We start from the raw sequence: 19,531 nt of genomic DNA on the forward strand, positions 1-19,531 counted from the left end.
CTATCTCTCAGTGCTGTTATGCGCAGTGAGGAACCAATTTCAAATTCTGGGTGTCATATGTTTTTAATAAAGTATCCAGCAGGCTCACGTTACTGCTGGATCTATTTTAGTTCTGGAATTGGCATTATGTGACATCAGTAACCCTGCCCTGTATGTGATCTTACGTATGTGTAATCTGTGTCTACTTTTGTAGGTTGTAACCCCTGTTCTCTGGAGTAGCTTGTGATAATATATACTATCTCCGATTTTTATTAGTTGCAACTTTGGGGTATTATTTGTGAGATATAAAATATTCCAAAGTTGCAACTAAAAAATATCGGAGGTAGTGTTTGGCTAATGTGGTATTAATAGTCTTTAATACAATGTAGTTATGTAGGTGATAGGAGGGAGTGTAGCCTATATAAGCTGGCTACATAACATACTGACGGTGGGATATCAACTATTTCTTCTAAGGAAATCGAGTTAAGCTAGATTATACCCTGTGTCTGACTCAATGCTGGTCATTCACACTGGATTAGGTTCTTGCAATTGATGAGTCTTGGAGTATATGAGTTCATGGCCCTCAACTCTCACTGTCACTTGGACTGGCTTTTCCGTAGTCTGTAGTAGATGCTTTCAGAATAAGAAATGTCTTTGCCATGTTCATTGACCTCTAGTTTGTATTTGGATAGCTTGATGCTATAATGATGCCCCCTTCTAGCAGAAGTGAAATCTGATGTATGAACAGTAAACATCTCTATATCCAAATCTCAGTCATTGAAGTATTACCACAATTTTAATGTTGCAGATTTTGAGATATTTATTCACTCTTCAGTGTAGATAAAGAGAGAGACAACTTTCATCTATTTTGTATTCTTTGTAACTGTCAGCAACTACACATCACAGCTTGATCCACTTTCAACCCTGGTAATAGACTAGCAGTGTGTGATGTTACTGTATTGTTTATGACATGATTTTGTGTGATTCTTGGCCTATTGGACTAGCCTATAACATAATCTAGGCAGTTGTACCTTTTTCAGTCTTTCTATTTTTTGTTAAAGCCCGTTTTAGGCAATCGATTGTGGACTCTGGAGGCCGTATGTATGCCAAACTAGGTTATTTTTAGAATTTTAGTATAAAAAATATGAGTTAAGGTAGATTATGTGACATCTACTAGGCTTGAAAGTTGATACCAGTCATTGCTGAAAAAAATTGCTCCGAAGTATAGACCTGTGATGAAATGTTGAATAGTTAGATCTGTAGCAGCAGAAATGGAATTGTGGGAATAATGGGAATTAGATGAAAAATTCTTATAGTCTAAGAGCTGGATTGCAGGACTTGCTTTAAAGTTGTTTGCTGGCTGCTATTGCAGTAAATAGTTTAGTTACCCAGTTGAATAATGAATAGGGTTATGTAACATTGTACCCCTATTAGTTGTTTTACCCTATTCAGAAATTACAGTAAGGTTATGGTGTGCAGATACTCAAGAGTCAAGACAGTAATCTGTGTGATAGCGTTTCTTAGCACTAGTTCATAAACACTTTGGAGTTACTCCGTATCACTTATGAATTTACATGTGTAGGTGTTAAGACTACAGATAAACGCCTTATCCTGGATAGTACAAAATTGATAACATGGACTTTGTATCACATTGATTGCCAAGAGAAGTTCCCAATGGGGCACCATTCATGCAGACAGTGGTCAAGTTACGCTAGGTTACAACACGATTAAAGTTGTACAATGGTGTGCTAATGCTGATGAGAGGGAATAACAATGGCGTAGTATCAGATAGGGCGTCAGGGAAGCCCAGGACTCTTTGAGTAGGTGTAAATTGATTGAGGACCTTAATTATTTTTAGAGTAAAGTATGTTTACCTTGCTAAATGGCCTTCAAGATTATAGTTGGCAATGTACCTAAAATTGATTAGTCTTAGCAAATGTTGATTGTTTAGCTTGTGGGGAAGACTCACAAGAGTAAAATACTGACTTGTATGTGCCTACTTGACTCCTTACTTTGTTCATTTTGCTCTAGGTTATATTGATTCAGCAAATCGATGATTGGTTAGTACGAGCTTCCTCCGTTTCTTATTATGTGCAACAAAGGGGTATTAATTAATACCCCTTTGTTGCACATAATCAGAAACGGAGGTAGTAATGGAAATCTTTTCAAGTTACTCATGGTCTAATTCATCATTGAGAAATGGCTATAGATTCAGACTTAAATTTCAACCATTTTCGGCTGCCCAAAACATCCTTCACCAGAAAATCACCAATTAAAACGTGCAAATATAGTGTCATCATACAACATTAGTGGTCAATGTTAAGCTTAATTGCTTAAAATACTTTAAAATGAAAAAAGGCCTTTTACTGTAAAAGAAGAAAGGAGTTCATGAGTACATCATAAGCAATATTTGTACTGTTGTACAAGCTGTAAAGGGTTAAAGAGCACTTGCTTTCTCTTCACCTGCAAATCTGAACGCCGCATCACAACCACCTGACTCCGCCGGTAGTGTGATTAGCTATAAACTTGTCCTATGGCTTGAGCTCGTGTGCCATTGTTTAGAATTAATCTTTTTTCCTTCGAAAAATGGCGATAAAACATAGAATGTTTCACTAGCTGATACAACAATTAGGTCTTACGATCAAAGTTTGTTTATACGCTTAAAAAAAGAGTAAATTCATACTGATGAACAAATGCAAGTAAGGAAAGCTATAAAAAACATAAGCTCGAAGTAATTTGATTTATTATTCTTTCGTTACAAAAGGAGAATAAGAGGAATCTAAACTTCTTCTTTACTCCTTTAATTTAACACAGGATGATTAGGAGTATTACCTAATATCATAACCTCTTCTCCCATTCTAAACTCAACCAAAAAAAATAAAATAAAAATATAGAACTTTGCCAAAGGATAGACAGTTGCCCCATCTTTGATAACCCCAACCATAGTCTCAATGATCTTGATGATCATCAACCGAAATCTTCGATCTTTCGGTATTCATCCTCACCATTGCTCCAAATCCTACGCAGGCCTTCTACTTCCATCGAATTCGATCATATTCATGGCTTTGGAGATTGGAGGGATACATAATGAGAATGATAAAATGGATGGGTTTAAGAGGGTTAAGAAATTGTAGAATGGTAATCAATGCTTGAATTTAAAGGAGATGAATGAATGAAATAAAGGATTGTAATGTTTGGTAAAAGGATCAAAGCAAGAGGTATCTACTTAAGCATATTCTTCAAACTTTAAGTTACTATGCTTTCTTTTTTGATGATATAATTTCATTTCATAATTTATGCCACGTCAGTTATTTGATATTATGTGGAAATTGGAATCTACCTAAAGTTTTTCTCCACTCAAGAGGGGAAGGAAGGAGGGGGTAATGGGGGTATGGAGTATACAACTATGCATGTATGTATAAAGTGTCTTTTACCAATTTGTGGCATGTTCAATAGGATTGTGCCTATCACTTGCCCTTGCTACTTTGTCCAACATCCTAGAGATAAAATTATGATTTAATTAGTACAACTAGTAGTCTTCGTTTTAAGTCATCCGGATTAATAATGCATGCTAAGAGCGTTAATACCTAATTGTGAATATTTTAAATGAGTTTTTTTTTTTTTTTTTTTTTTTTTTTTTTTTTTTTTTTTAACATCTATCCAACTCATTGATCTTTGTAATTAATATTTTTTTTTTTTGGTGTTTAGAAAGCCACAAAGGGCGGGGTGAGAATCGATCCCAGGATCTCCTGGAATCGGGAGGGAAACTCTAACCACTTTAGCTATACGCCTATACCTCATATTTGTAATTATTTTTAAACGTTGTTTTATTCAAATATGTTCATTTTAGACGTGTAATTCGATTTCCATTCACAAAATTTTCAGCTCTACTTTTGTGACTTTTAGCCCTTGTGTCTTTACTTGAGAACTAGCGTGGTAGAACATTTTTTATAAGGAATTTTATTTGGAGTATTTATTTACAGTGACAATACACTCATACACAATAAATTCAAGTAGCTTTAGCCTTATGACTGTTAGGCTCTGTTTAATTCACCTTAATTTTGCTGAACTGAAATTATTTTTACTGAACTGAACTTATTTTTACTGAACTGTGAACTTAATTTTACTGAACTGAAATTATTCTTACTGAACTTAAATTATTCTTTTACTGATTTTCTATTATAATTCTTCTTTAAGAAAACTGAATTTTACTAAACTGAACTTATTTCAAAAACTTTTGTATACATCCGGTTTACACTAATATTAGTGTACATCGAGCAGTATGAGGGTAACTTTTAGCTAATTTTAGGGTAACTTTTTGCCCGTTTTTGAGTAACTTTAAACATAATACAATTTTTATATAAAAAAACAACAAGAAAAGTTTTATATAGGTAATTTAATTACATTCAATCATTAATAATTGATTTTTAGTCATTTAAAATGTGATTCTTTACGAATAAAGTGTAGATAATTTTTATTTGAATTGGATTACTTTTATGCATTCAGGAGTAACTTTTATTCATTTCAGAGGTAACTTTTAATCACTTTAAGCTATCTTTATAATGGATGTACAATAATTATTGTACACCCGATTTTTTTTAAAAGTTTATGAACTCATTTTTACTGAACTAAAATTAAATAAATTTTACTGAACTGAAATATTTTTACTGAACCGAAATTATTTTTACTTAATACTATTTTTTTAAGGTGAAGAGAACAGGGCTTTAATACATGATTAGTAATACATCATTAATAAGATTTTTTTTTTGAGGACAATCATTAATAAGAATTTGTGAAACACGTTTCCTAAAAAAAAAATAAAAAAACCTAAAACAAATTACGGGCATGCTAATGTTGTAATTTTCCTAATTCCGTTCTTGTGAACTTCGGTTTTTTTCTGTCTCCTTTATTTCGCTCCGAAGCAAATCGCGAATTCGAAAACCCAGGGTAGTTCAAGTTTTGGTCATCTTCCGAAAATTTTAAGCTCATTTTCAATTGGTAATTCATCAATGACTAATTAAATATTTGCAGATGACCCCGTCTAATTTTTATTTTATTTTATTTTATTTTTTTTCAGATTATGAAATGTCAACAATAGTTTTTCTCTTTAGTCCAATACTAGGTTAAATATCATGCCATGCACGGTCATAATTAAACTTTACAACAAAATTTATAAAGAATGGTGTTAATTCAACAAATTTATCCAAAAAAAAATATTTGTAACAAACTAATAGTCTCTAATTAAAGATATTGATGATCAAAGTTGTGTCTCAACAAATGTGCAAATCCAACCATAACTTATAAAAAAAACAGAGAAGTATAACATAATAAAATGATTTGTTAAGTTGTTCATATAAACGTTGTAAGATTTTGTTAAATTATAAGATTTATACAAATTATCCTACCAAAATTATTATTCCTATTTTTAATTAAAATAAATTTAAAGTCAAAGAAAAAAATTATAATAATATTATGATAATCTTGGATGATGATATATGTCAATACCTTAATTTTAAACTATGTTAGTATATTTGTAACTAAAAGATTTATAGTATATAAAATATATGTTGAAAAAGAAAAAAAAATTAATTGAGTATGATTGAATTAAATGTGTTGTCAAAATGGAAATAATTATTATGGTAGGTTATAAAATGGAAGTCATTAAAATTTGGCAAAAAAAAAAAAAAAAAAAAAAAAGAAAGACAAAAAGGCGGGAAATTTTTTTATAACATCGTGACAAGTGTCACTTTAGGTTCGCTTTTAGTATAAGTTAATTGATAATTACAAATTGCCCTAAAATGACTGTACATTAAAAAATTTAGTAATTTTATTTATAACAAAATAGTAACTCCATTTTTAATAAGTGTGCAACATATATTATTAACATGTATTTTATGATGATTAGTAGAGGTAAATAGACAAATTTACTTGAAAATCACTAAGAGATAAAATGTAGTGTTTTTTTTTTTGACAGTAAGATCTAAGAAAGGAAAAACAAACAACTTAAAAAGACCAAAAAAGAAACTCCCGAACACGAGCCTTCCCAGCCAACCAATGCGCTGGAGATACCCATTGCCTTGGAACTTTCTGAATCTTGCAGGCCTCAACAGTAGCCAAAAGAGCCCGAATATCCTGAATTAACCAGCAGAGAGAAATGTCGTCACGTTGTTTCCGGGCCAACGTCATACAAAGAGGTTCTCAATCAGAGAAAATGAGGATTCTACGAAAACCCCTTGCGCATACATGTCTTAACCCCCAGTAACAAGCCTGTAACTCAGAATGGAGAGCTGAAGAGGAGAAAGAAGCACGGGCACTCCCTCCTCGCACTACAGGCGAATCACAATCTCGAAAAATCCAACCCGCACCAGCCGAATTGTCCAAGGACGACCAAGCCTCATCAAAAATCAAACAGATATCAAATTTTGAAGCAATCTCCCCACAAAGAGTGGCCACCATACCTGAACTAGGTATCCTAGGCCGAAGATCCCTCGATTCATTAACGAGTACCTTATCTATTTTCGTTCTCAAAATACATGTTAACCCCTGTTCTTTTGAGCTGCCATGCTTTGATCTGCTCTACTTTGCTCGGTTCTATTGACTCTGATGTTAGAACAAAAAAAAAAAGCCTTATTAAATAATGCTCAGTATGAGTAGACAAATCATACTACGAAGTATATTGTAACTAGCAAATTGAATCACAATGTTATCCACTTGTCAACTCATAATGTTTGGAGTAATATATTATAAAAATAATTGATCTCAATAATTTTTATATTTATCCTAATTTTGATACCAAAAAAAAATAGAAAAGACACAATTACCCGAAGTGCCACCTAATCGGTTAGCAATGCTCCATTCATTGATTCAATTGAGGAGCACCAAAAAATAATCTTTCCTAATAATAAAAGAGGGCCGGTTCATCTCAACTTCCTTCTTTTCTCTCTCCTCTCTTTTATCTCCGAACCAAATCGCCGATTTCGACAAACCAGGAATTTAAGAGAGGATCATCTTCAGAAATTTTTAAGCTCATTTTTCAACTATTATTAATTCATCTAAGTTTTTTTTTTTTTTTCTTTTGGTAATTTTCTCTCTCCAAATTAACTTCTCTCTTCAATCAATCACATTTTCATGGCCGATCCATGCTTTATGTCTCACATTTTCTCTCTGATCTAGTTAATTTTCTTCGATTTTTTGTTGTTTTTGTCGATTTAATTTAATTTTTTCGATTCGATTTTAATTTTAAATTTGTTGTTTTTTGGATTTCAATTGCAGGAGAATATTTGATTGAAAGTTTTTCTAGGGTTTCTGGAGGTGTTTAATTAGGCTGCTCGACCTGCGAGAGCTCGCGCTGATTATGATTATCTCATCAAACTTCTTTTAATCGGAAACAGTGGTAATGTATTTATCGTTTGATTAAAAATGCGGTTTTTTTCGATCTTTGACTGTTTGACAGTTTGTAATCGAATTGATTGACTCGTAATATTTTTGGCATTGAATCTGGTATGCGACTGTGAAAAACATATCTGAAAAAGTGTGCCAAATTATGTTGCCATAGTTGTAGTTGAAATAGGAGAAATTTCAATTAGTAGATGAATAAATTGATAAAATCATATGGCCTTAGTTGTATTTGAAGATGACTTATTATCTGTTTCGTGTATTTTGTTTGAGAAACTCGTAGTCATCTATATGTTTACCGTGTTCACTGTATAGTTTGGAAAGGATATGTGTTGTGGTTCCTATGGAAATATCTTCCATCATTTTTTGCTGTGTGCAAATTGTTGCTTTAAGAATATACGGTGAATCCTTAAAATTCTGTTCATTGCTCACTGCTTCAGTTGGTTTTTGGATCCTGCATTTCATCTATGTAGGCAACCTCCAATATGTATATTGTGGTGCTATGTTGTTTCATTGGCTCTATTAGATTGTTAGATATAGAAGAGAAAGAGAAAATTGACTGTCTTCCAAGTAGGTTTCACTCTGTTAGCAGCTATTCTAAATCTTTGCTGTGATTTGTTATATATATATTAACTCTGTGTAGCATGTTAAAAGTGAGAACTCTGGGTTCTTGGCACCTTGAGCCGTAAGGTTTACAATTTTTAAAAGCTACACTAGTAAAAATGGCATGGGTGGTCTCTGCAGCCTTTATTGTGCAATGATATGCCTTAAGTATCTATTAGTGGGTGACAGTAATCATTTTAAGAGTTACGAAGTATATGATAGTCGTATTGGCATGACTTGAAATCATTATTCTTCTCTGCCTCTGCTCGACATCATTTACTGTGAAATTTCTAAAACTCTTTGCTTTGTTATTCTGTGTTATAACTGTTGAAATGTTGTCAAATTTGTGAGGGCATTCAAATAGTTGGTGTCATAAAGGGAGCATTTCAATGGAAGTGAAGCTCCAATATATGAAATTGTGTTAGTTGGTGTCTTATTTGCAGTTTATATACTACCTCCGTTTCATATTTTTTGCAACTTTGGAATATTTTATATCTCACAAATAATAACCCAAAGTTGTAAAATACGTAGTATATGAAACTGAAGGTAGGACTATGCTACTATATCTAGTTAAGCAACTGGTGATGCTCTCTTTCCAGATTGGTTCATATTGTGGCCTGAAGAGACTAATTTATTGCGGTTTTTACTAACTCATGATTCACTTTTGTATCGTATTGTGTGTTGTGAAATCTTGCTCTGTGTATTATGTGCTGGTGTAATCTTATTACAAGTTCTATGTAGATGGTTAAGTCTTGTGAATCATAATTCTGGCTTCCATTGCTAGAATTGTCTTTTATCATACAGCTTTGAAATCTTTATGCTGTGTTTATATGTTGTATCACAATAAGCTTATGAAATTCTTACAGTATGGCCTAAATAATTATAAATATAGTTGAAACTGAGTAGGGGATGTTGATTGGAGACTACCAAATGATATTAATTATGCTTAACTAAACTATTTCATCAAAATTTGTAGGTATTTGCTGAATTTGTTAAGAACCAGCAATTTCCAAGAACAAAGGGAATGGCTGACAGTGATGAAGACGATACCTTCTACTATCGGTACTCCACCCCAACAGCTGCTCATTCTACTGCTTCTGCTTCGACCACCACCAAGCACAGCAGCAGCAGCGGCAGCGGTGGCTTGGCTCCCTCTAAGTCAACTGTTTATGTTAGCAACATTGATTACAACCTCACTAACTCTGACCTCTTCACCATCTTCTCCACCTTTGGAAAAGTCGCTCGTGTCACCATTCTTAAGGACCAAGCCACGCGCCGTAGCCGTGGCGTTGCCTTTGTCCTCTTCGTCTCCCGTGATGACGCTGTTTCTGCTGCCCGCCAGATGAACGAAAAAATCCTCAACGGCCGAACCCTAAGAGCTTCGATTGCCTCAGACAACGGACGCGCAGCTGAATTTATACGTCGTCGTGTTTATAAGGACAAGTCTAGATGTTATGAGTGCGGGGAGGAAGGCCATCTGAGCTATGAGTGTCCCAAAAATCAGCTAGGTCCCAGAGAGCGTCCTGTTCCTAAGAAGGGAAGGAGAGAGAAGGAGCAGAGGAGGAAGGAGGATGATGAAGTGGAGGAGAGAGAAGGGGATGAGGAAGAGGTCGCGTTTGAGGAGGATAATTGGGCTTCTGTGGTTGATAGTGATGCTGATCAAAGGTTGTTAATGGGGCATGACGAACAACAGAGATTGGCGAAAGGGAAGAAGGTGAAAAAAGCTAGCTATTTCAGTGATGAAAGTGGGGAAGAGGATTGAACATATTGTATATTGTATTTAGGGTAATTGTCAAAATGATCAACCACCTTCTTTTCTTTAAATTCCCCTTCAATTATAAGAAATCCAAACTATTTTCTTGTCCTGATATGTTGTCACATATCTACTTCAAGTCACACTATTAGCGTTACAATTGATTGGGAGGTGCTGAGAAGGGAGGTAAAAGGCAGTTGCTTATTAGGCCTTCCTCAAAAGTGATTATCAAGTTTCTAGTTGTCATGCAAGAAAGCATGGGCATGGTATGATCTCTTCATACAGTTGTCATTACTGGTTCGGCCTCCTTTGGGGAATTATATTTAATAGGTCATCTGTCCTTAACTTTTTTTGCTGTATGTATCATTAATTGGCTGTTGTGTGTTGCTTTCTACAGGTTACATTGGAGAATTTGAGTATGTCGATGACCACAGATCCGGAAAGATAGTGATTGAACTGAATGGAAGATTAAACAACTGTGGTGTTATCAGCCCTCGTTTTGATGTTGGTTAGTCCACACCGGTTTAGATTCTTGAGAATGAGACTGAGTCTTGACTCTTGAGGTTATGACTCCCCAGCTTTCACCCGCACTTGGACGTGCCTTTCTGCAGTATGCTAAGAAAAAGAAATGGCCTTACCCTCCTCCTTGTCCTCTTGTTTTAGATTTGAATGGTTTGATGCTAAAATGATACCCCCATTTGTGGTATGTGGGGCAATCAAAAGTGGCACATTTTGTGATCTGCAACTTCTAGAAGAAATGAAGGCTGATTTTGGTATTAATGGGATTAGATGAAAAATACTAGGAGCTATGACCTAAAGCTCACCAAATCTGGATTGTAGGACTTACTTAATAGTTGTTTGCTGGCAGCTGTTTGGACCCAAATTTGGTTATGTAACGTTGTTCCCCCATTATTTGTTTTACCCTATTCTGAAATTACAGTAAGGAAGTTTAATCATGTAATACTTCTAGCAGGATATGTCGTGCAGATACTCAAGACAGTTTAATTGTGTGATACTGTTTCTTAGCACTCCATAAACACATTGTAATTACGCCCCAATAAGGCCCCATAAACACATCAGAATTACGCCACATCACGTAAGAATTTACATGTTTAGTTGTCCGACTATATAGATAAAAGCCTAATCCTCGAGACAAAATTGTTTACATGGACTATACTCATTCTTGCAAGAACTTGACAGTGGGACTTGCTAGACTCCTGTCTCCTGGTGCCAATTTCTCGCGTTGATTGGCGAGAGAAGTCCCCAGTGGCGCACCATTCATGCACATGCCAAGGGCAATTGATAGGCACAATCCTATTGAACAAGCCCCAAGTTGAAAACAGACACTTTATACATGCATGCATAGTTGTATACACCATACAACCATTACCATACCCCTTTCTCCACTTGGAGGTTGATTCCAATTTCCACATAATATCAAACTATTGACGTGGCATAAATTATAAAATGAAATTTAATCATCAAAAAAGAAGCATATAAGGACTTGAAAATTCATTTGTGGAAACAGTAAATATCTCGATTTAAACACCTGTCAATATTGTTATGTATTCCAATCCATTAATCTTTGTAATAATTTTACATGCTGCTTTAATTTGACATACATTCATTTTCGACGTATAATTTGATTTCGAGTCATAAAATTTTCAGGTCTACTTTTGTGATTTCTTGCCCTTGTATCTTTACTTGAGAACTAGTGGTGTTACATTTTTTGTAAGATATTTTATTCTTTTATGGAGCAGTCATACAATCATATTACAATAATTCAAGTAGCTTGCTTTGTGACAACTAACTCACTCATCATAATAAGATAAACAACTTGATTAACTTAACAATACATGATAAAGCGATAGACGTTGAATATCTTTATTCATACATCACACTAATACCACCTTGTTTAATGTATATAGATTACCAATTGTTGTCAAAAAGGATAAAATTGCATTATTTTGACCTTTTCATGCTTTGTCATTGATGTTGTCCATGTTGCAACTTTAATGTACACCCACCGAATCGACAATGCATAGAAGAATGAATGAATGAGTGAATTTGAGTATTTTTAAATACGGCAGACGTCAACATTAGAGGCCATACCAATAGCTGTATATTGTAGCTACATGAAGTGAATTTATAGCAACTTCTTTAAGAGTTTGTACTGTATGAGTTGTATTCTCACCATTTTAATTTCTTTCTTGATTATAAAGCACTTTGTAAAGCCGGTGCTCTCTGATCGAATCTCTTTGCATATCCTATTTGGGAAAAAAGAGGAGTGTACAAATATAGAATGCATCGAAAAATCTAGATTTTGAATGATGAGGAGGATCCAAAGATGGCTATAGGTTATTCCTTATGATGAGCCAATGTGTTTTGGGGTTAATTTGGCCACCCCACAACCCACGTACTTTGTACAGTGACAAAATTTTTAAAAGGTCGTGCTTGCACGGCCCAAGCCCACGTGCGATCATGTTGGGTCATGTTGTGCCTGCGTGTCTAAATTCAATTTTACTGTGTTCTACTTGCGATATTATTTCATGCTGAGCTATGATGTGTCTTGCCGTCCTTCCCTTAAAATAAAGGTAGCTTATGTCTAAGTATGCATATAAACGTATAGTAATCTGTCATGCCATGTCATGCCTTGCATTTTTTTGTGATAGGCCATATCTTCTTCTAGTCAGCCTAACCCAATGCCATCTAAGAGGATCAACCCAATTAAAGCAATTGAAAGAGTGGAAACTAAGGGCTGATGTTAGGAGGGAAGTAGGAGTGTAGGACTTTTTAGGTTTAAGAATAATTTTGTAATTTACTTGTTTTTTGGCCTTAACAAACAATGCAATTAAAAACATTATTGTTACTTTCCAACCTATAATCAACCAATCATGTTTTAGAAAAAGAGCATTAATATGTGTCAAAAACACTGGCATTATTCCACTATGACAAATGAAAAAAAAAAAAAGCAAGAAAAGACCATCAAAATTCGACCAAAAGTTGTGATCTGATTTGCATAAGCTGGACAACTTTTTGAACATCAAATAGATAGGAAGATGAGCACAAATGCAATAGCAGACAAAATAAGGGTTGATGGGGGGTTTTAGGCAATAATTGTTCTTGACATGTTTCCTCTTGAACAGGAACAACTAACATGTGCATATCTCTTGTATAATTTTCTCACATGGAAGCCTCCAATTTTGCGCCTCTAGTAATTATAGCTCCCACCATTTAATCTTGGAAACCATGTTTTAATGCTAGAATCTTTACTTAATTTAGTGCATTGAGTTTTGAGTTTGGACTATATTTTTTATTAATTTTGCAATAAGCCCAGGCATCTCTTCGTGTTTACAAATTAGGAGAACATTGAGTTGAATGTTAATGAATGAGCGACCATAAATGAAAGAAATGCGAGAGTGAGAGATAGTTCAAGTGGTTAGAGCTTTTCTGTCGGTTCCAGGAGATCCTAAGATCGATTCTCACCCCCGCCATTGTAGCTCTCTAAGCACCAAAAAAAAAAAATGAAAGAAATGCTATCCCTACTTTTTCAAAAGTACCACTCAATTCTTATGAATAGTGCTAAGGCCTAATATAAAAGAGTTTGTTACACGTATTTTCTAAATATAATTTGTTTGAATCTCTATCTACATTATAAATTCATAATAGGATCATTTTTTTTCCTTCACCTAGTTCATATTTTGAGCTAAGGGCCTGTTCATATTTACTGAACAGAGCTGAACTGAACTGAACCGAACTGATTGGAGCTGAACTGAACTGTATTGAACTGAACTAAACTGAACTGGACTGGACTAAGCTGAAATGAATATTTTATGAGAGAAGGAAATTAAGAGCTGAACTGAACTGAATTGAACTGAAAATAAGTAAATATGAACAGGCCCTAATTCGGATTCAAATATAAGTTTTGAGTAATTTGGCTCCAGACCCCATCCATTTATTGTTGCGGGGGATTGAACACGCGATCCTGTCTACCAAATACAGTTCCAATCACCACTGCACTAACAATCAATTGATTACACTCTAAATTTTCTCAATACTTTTTATTTTCTTATTATACTATGCCTTAAGGGTAACAATTATGTCTACATTGTCAATTACTTAATAGTCGTATCCTTAATAACGAAGAATAGTTTATTCAATTTACAAAATATTTGAACGTTGTGCATCAATTTTCAATTAGTCGTTCACCATGCATAGAATGGTTCTTCACTCTTCACCGTGTACGGAGTACCAATTGGTTGACTGGGTGGAAGCATTCGGTCTTGTGAGATAGATATGGGTGGAAGCATTCGGTCTTGTGAGATAGATATGAGGGCCTGTTCATATTTACTTATTTTCATTTCAGTTCAATTCAGTTCAGCTCTTAATTTCCCTCTCTCATAAAATACTCATTTCAGCTTAGTTCAGTTCAGTTCAGTTCCAATCAGTTCAGTTCAGTTTAGCTCAATTCAGCAAATATGAACATGCCCTGAATTTTGCCAATGAAGATGGTATAGAGCCATAAACAATTCTCTCTGTTCTCTTTTACTTGCAAAATTATTAGACGACGCATAATTTCTTAGTATAGTGGTATGACAAATCGATATAGCACATTGGACTAAATTCATAGAATTGCATCTTACATATCCGTTTAAAACATGATAAATAGTCAACTTTAAATTAAAAAGAATTTTGTACGCTATTAGTAAAAACGAGTATAATAGCTAACAACTTATTGACGGTTAACATTTACTCCTACAGGTAATGGTCACCTCCACAGTTTTGCCGAACACGAACACATCCTTATTTTAATACGAAATATATACCAATATATTCTCAACGATAATATATATCAACATAAGCTCAACGATAATATCAATATACATAAGTTGTCTCCTTTGTATGCCCCCAGGCCCCAACCTAATATGGTCCCTAAGGTCCAACCACTTGAATTAAAAGTTTCTATAAATGCTTCTCCATCTTTATTTTCATGATTTCACATTAGTGCTATTGTAAAAATGCCAGTTATCCCCAAGGCCCCAAACATCATACCAGTCAGACCATAATAGGTGTTGAAAAAAAAAATTCAAAACAGTACAACAATTTATTCGTCCTAAATTCCTAAATTTGTAATTATCAATGACTAATTAAATATTTACAGTTGACCCTGTCTAAAAAAAAAAAAATTTTTTTTTGTACAGATTATGAAATGTCAACAATAGTTTTTCTCTTTAGTCCATATAATTACAAATTGCCCTGAAATAACTGTACATTAAAAAATTTAGTAATTTTATTTATAACAAAATAGTAACTCCATTCTTAATAAGTGTGCAACATATGTTATCAACATGTATTTTATGATGATTAGTAGAGGTAAATAGACAAATTTACTTGAAAATCACTAAGAGATAAAATGTAGTGTTGTTGATAGCTAATTATTCATTTACAAGTATCCTATCTATTTTCGTTCTCAAAATACATGTTAAGCCCTGTTCTTTTGAGCTGCTATGGTTTGATCTGCTCTACTTTGCTCAGTTCTATTTGCTAAAAAATTCAAAAGAACAAAGCCTTATTAAATAATGCTCGGTATGAGTAGACAAATCATACTACAATATTATATTATAAGTTTATAACTAGCAAATTGAATCACAATTTTATCCACTTGTCTACTCATAATGTCATACCTTGGAGTAATATTTTTTAAAAATAATTGATCTCAATAATTTTTATATTTATCCTAATTTTGATACCAAAAAAAAAAAAAAACACAATTACCCGAAGTGCCACCTAATCGGTTAGCAATGCTCCATTCATTGATTCAATTGAGGAGCACCAAAAAATAATCTTTCCTAATAATAAAAGAGGGCCGGTTCATCTCAACTTCCTTCTATTCTCTCTCCACTCTTTTATCTCCGAACCAAATCGCCGATTTTGACAAACCAGGAATTTAAGAGAGGATCATCTTCAGAAATTTTTAAGCTCATTTTTCAACTATTATTAATTCATCTAAGTTTTTTTTTTTTTTTCTTTTGGTAATTTTCTCTCTCCAAATTAATTTCTCTCTTCAATCAATCACATTTTCATGGCCGATCCATGCTTTATGTCTCACATTTTCTCTCTGATCTAGTTAATTTTCTTCGATTTTTTGTTGTTTTTGTCGATTTAATTTAATTTTTTCGATTCGATTTTAATTTTAAATTTGTTGTTTTTTGGATTTCAATTGCAGGAGAATATTTGATTGAAAGTTTTTCTAGGGTTTCTGGAGGTGTTTAATTAATGGCTGCTCCACCTGTGAGAGCTCGCGCTGATTATGATTATCTCATCAAACTCCTTTTAATCGGCGACAGTGGTAATGTATTTGTTGTTTGATTGAAAATGTGTTTTTTTTTTTTTAGATCTTTGACTGTTTCTGAGTTTGTTATCGAATTCGTTGATTCATGATATTTGTGGCATTGTGTGTGTTTTGATGGATCTGGTGTGCGATTGTGAAAAAAATGTGTGAAAATGAGTGCCAAATTATGTTGCCATATTCTAGTAGATATTTGCATGATTTTTGATGATTGTGGAATGAATGATGATTTGAGGATTGTTGTAGTTGAAATAGGAGAAATTTCAATTAGAAGATGAATAAATTGATAAAATCAGATGGCCTTAGTTCAATTTGAAGATGACTAATTATCTGTTTCGTGTTTATTATGACGAATTCTTAATATTCAGCTCATCACTCCAGTTAGTCTTTGGATCCTGCATTTCATATGTGAAAGGAACATCCAATGACCAACATGTATACCTGTAGTGCTTTGATTCAGGCGCCATTTGATTGTGAGATATGGAAGAGAAAGAGGAAATAGACTGTCTTTCAAGTAGGATTGATGCTGATTCTAAACCTTTGCTGCGATTTGTTATATCTGCATGATTAACCTTGTGTAGCATGTTTATAATGACAACTCTGGGTTTGCAGTTGGCACCTTGAGCCAAGGTTCACATTTCTAACAGTGCCTTATAAATCAACACTAGTAGTAATGGCATGGCACCTTGATCTCTGGAGCCTTTATTGTGCGACAATATGCAATAGATTCTATTAGTGTATAGTAATTATTTTAAGAGTTCTGAAGCATATGAATATATGATAGTCTTATACTCTTATTGGCATGGCTTTGAATTCATTATTTTTCTCTGCTCTACATCATTTACAGTGAAATGCTTAGAAGTTATATTCCTTGCTTAGTTATTCTGCTTTGTAACTGTTGAAATGCTGTCAAATTTGTAATAAATGTTATACCTTTTTAGTATCGTGGATGTGTTTTCACCATGCCAATCACATATGCAGGTGTGGGTAAGAGTTGCCTCCTCTTGCGGTTCTCTGATGGTTCCTTCACAACAAGTTTTATCACAACCATTGGGTATTTTATTACTTAGGTTCATGGGGTTAATTATTGCTGATTTGACAGATAAGAATTTGTACAGACTCTTCAGTTTTCTATACTGTGCATTTCTTTGTGCAGTATTGATTTCAAGATTCGGACCATAGAGCTTGATGGCAAGCGAATCAAACTTCAGATATGGGATACTGCTGGTCAGGAGCGGTTCAGGACTATCACAACGGGTAATGGTTCAGTTTTGCATATGTGGTTAAATATTTGTTTGTATGCGTAACAAATGAATACTATTGTGTTGGCCATTTTAAGGAAATTGGTCTTCTGCGCATACATGTAAATCTAAATGTTTTCTGATAATAGTAGTATATATATACTCCCTTCGTCCCACAATATAGTTCCTCTTTGTGTTTTTTCACGGTATTTAAGACTATGAGTGGATGAAGTACGTTAATAAAAGTGAAAAGTACAATTATAGACAAAAGTTAGAGAGAAAGTGGAGAAAAGTACAAGGCATGTGCAAAGTTTAAGGATAATGTAGGAAGTAATATGAATGAAGTTAAAAAAAGTGAGGGTATAATGGTATTTACATATTATCCAAAAGTAGAAATAGGAACAACATTTTGGCCTATATTATGGGAAAACATGAACTATATTATGGGACGGAGGGAGAATATCTAAAAACTACTTGTGTTTACCAGTGACTTGACCTTTGTTTTTGCCAATTTCAGCTTATTACCGTGGAGCCATGGGTATTCTGTTGGTTTATGATGTAACTGACGAGTCATCATTTAACAGTAATATATTCTCTTCTCTCTCTCTCTCTCTTTTTCATTTTTTTTTATTTTAGCAATATACCTTGGCTCTCTGAGATCATTGCATTCTGTAAGGCCTTTTCTTATGTTGTTAGAAATCTGTCCATGTTACTAGCTGGTGCTATTATTGGCTGAGTCCATGTTTATTCATTTGACTAGAGATGAACTTTTCCCTTTGAAGTTAAGCTGCTTCTTTTTTCAGATATTAGAAACTGGATACGCAACATTGAGCAGCATGCTTCTGATAATGTGAACAAGATTCTGGTAGGGAATAAGGCTGACATGGATGAGAGTAAAAGGGTAAGGAATATTTTAGGCTTTTGGAGTTCAACTTGCAAGACTTGCATTTTAGTTATGACTGCTTGGCCTACAAAACAAGCCTTTCAGGTTTCTCTGTATCAATTATATTTCCTTTTACATTTCTTCAGGCTGTGCCGACAGCCAAGGGACAGGCTTTAGCTGATGAGTATGGGATTAAGTTCTTCGAAACTGTAAGTAAATGGCTTGGGATGTGCTTTACATAGCTTTGTATCGTGGTATTATTAGTTGGTTTTTTTTAAACGAGTATTATAATCCTTGCAGAGTGCAAAGACGAATTTAAATGTGGAGGAAGTTTTCTTTTCCATAGCGAGAGACATTAAGCAAAGGCTTGCAGATTCTGATACAAGGCAAGAGGTAGGATTCTGCATCTTACAGAAATTTTCATTTTTTTTGGTTTCATTGCTGGTTGTTTTATGTACGTATGCAATGTTAATTGCAGGCTCAACCGTCAATTACGATTAAACCAGCCGACCAATCAGGCAGCCAAGCAGCTGCTAAATCAGCCTGCTGCGGTTCTTAAGGTGCCGGCAGTTGATTGGACAAGGCAACATGTTCAGTGGAATTATGTGTGCAAAACAGATGAATCTGATTGTTATGACAATGTGATGGATGCTTGTAATATTTGTTACCATCATTCTTTCCTTAAACCTGTTTTAGTGTGCCAAAGATAGTTTTTAATCAACTAGTATAGTTGTTCCTGTGAGGCTGTGACATTTTTTTCCCCTTTTCTTTTTTATTTTTTCATTTGCTTGTCTAATTAAATCCTGTTTTAGCCATACATTGATACAAAGCCTCTATTCAATGATAGCTTTGAAAATTACCAATCATTCTTACAATTTTTTTTTTTTTCTTTTAAGATTAGCTTTGCAAATCATTAGTGTTTTGAGTTGGGAATTATGTTTCTACAGAAGGTTTTCCATATTCGAAGTTGAAATTGATTTAAGGACTAATTAGCCAAGCAATTGCCATCACAAGGTTGGAGGGATTGTTGATGCGAGAGAAAAAGTAAAAAAAAAAAAAAAAAAAAAAAAGGTTGATCATACACTAGTTGAGTAGAGGGTAAGATCTGTAAATTTAATGAAAAAAAATGCGTAGTATTTATTGGATTAAATAAGCTAAAAAAAATTCTAAGAAAGGTGAAACATGAAAAGTGGCGATGCAAGAGATTTTTGTTATAGTTATAGGGGTAATGAATTCTTTTCTTTGCTAGTTCTAAAATTTTGGATGTAAGAATATAAAAAAAGGTTACACAAGAAGTTTGGAGTTTAGAACTCCTTAGCTAGCTTGCC

General features: G+C 34.0%; 2 protein-coding genes across 4 annotated transcripts; both read left to right on the plus strand.

Moving 5' to 3' along the window:
- The first annotated feature begins 6,768 nt into the window (after positions 1–6,768).
- LOC110684108 (U11/U12 small nuclear ribonucleoprotein 31 kDa protein-like) lies at positions 6,769–10,745 on the plus strand. Of its 2 annotated transcripts, none has more exons than XM_021860514.1 (4): positions 6,769–7,057; positions 7,252–7,372; positions 8,954–9,996; positions 10,128–10,745. In XM_021860514.1, exon 3 carries the CDS (start codon positions 9,002–9,004, stop codon positions 9,737–9,739), a length of 738 nt encoding a protein of 245 aa, XP_021716206.1. In that variant the 5' UTR covers positions 6,769–7,057; positions 7,252–7,372; positions 8,954–9,001; the 3' UTR covers positions 9,740–9,996; positions 10,128–10,745. The 2 variants fall into 2 exon arrangements, with proteins under 2 accessions (XP_021716206.1, XP_021716207.1); XM_021860515.1 differs by having other exon boundaries at positions 7,052–7,151.
- A 4,803-nt stretch (positions 10,746–15,548) lies between these two features.
- Positions 15,549–19,082, plus strand: LOC110684111 (ras-related protein RAB1BV-like). Of its 2 annotated transcripts, none has more exons than XM_021860518.1 (9): positions 15,549–15,762; positions 15,957–16,079; positions 17,061–17,133; positions 17,236–17,336; positions 17,838–17,903; positions 18,124–18,221; positions 18,350–18,412; positions 18,504–18,596; positions 18,682–19,082. In XM_021860518.1, the coding sequence occupies exons 2-9, from the start codon at positions 16,007–16,009 to the stop codon at positions 18,760–18,762; spliced, it is 648 nt and encodes a 215-aa protein (XP_021716210.1). In that variant the 5' UTR covers positions 15,549–15,762; positions 15,957–16,006; the 3' UTR covers positions 18,763–19,082. The 2 variants fall into 2 exon arrangements, with proteins under 2 accessions (XP_021716210.1, XP_021716212.1); XM_021860520.1 differs by lacking the exon at positions 15,549–15,762 and adding an exon at positions 15,837–15,856.
- Positions 19,083–19,531: the final 449 nt, after the last annotated feature.

This window comes from Chenopodium quinoa, unplaced genomic scaffold (genome assembly GCF_001683475.1).
Source record: "Chenopodium quinoa cultivar QQ74 unplaced genomic scaffold, ASM168347v1, whole genome shotgun sequence".
NCBI lineage: Eukaryota > Viridiplantae > Streptophyta > Magnoliopsida > Caryophyllales > Amaranthaceae > Chenopodium > Chenopodium quinoa.

Bases quoted from the DNA above. Each gene is read 5' to 3' on its own strand.
- LOC110684108 (XM_021860514.1), top strand. From the start codon at position 9,002: ATGGCTGACAGTGATGAAGACGATACCTTCTACTATCGGTACTCCACC.
- LOC110684111 (XM_021860518.1), top strand. From the start codon at position 16,007: ATGGCTGCTCCACCTGTGAGAGCTCGCGCTGATTATGATTATCTCATC. The intron at 17,134-17,235 runs GTATTTTATTAC...TTCTTTGTGCAG, and splicing joins AGTTTTATCACAACCATTGG to TATTGATTTCAAGATTCGGA. The intron at 17,337-17,837 runs GTAATGGTTCAG...TGCCAATTTCAG, and splicing joins GTTCAGGACTATCACAACGG to CTTATTACCGTGGAGCCATG.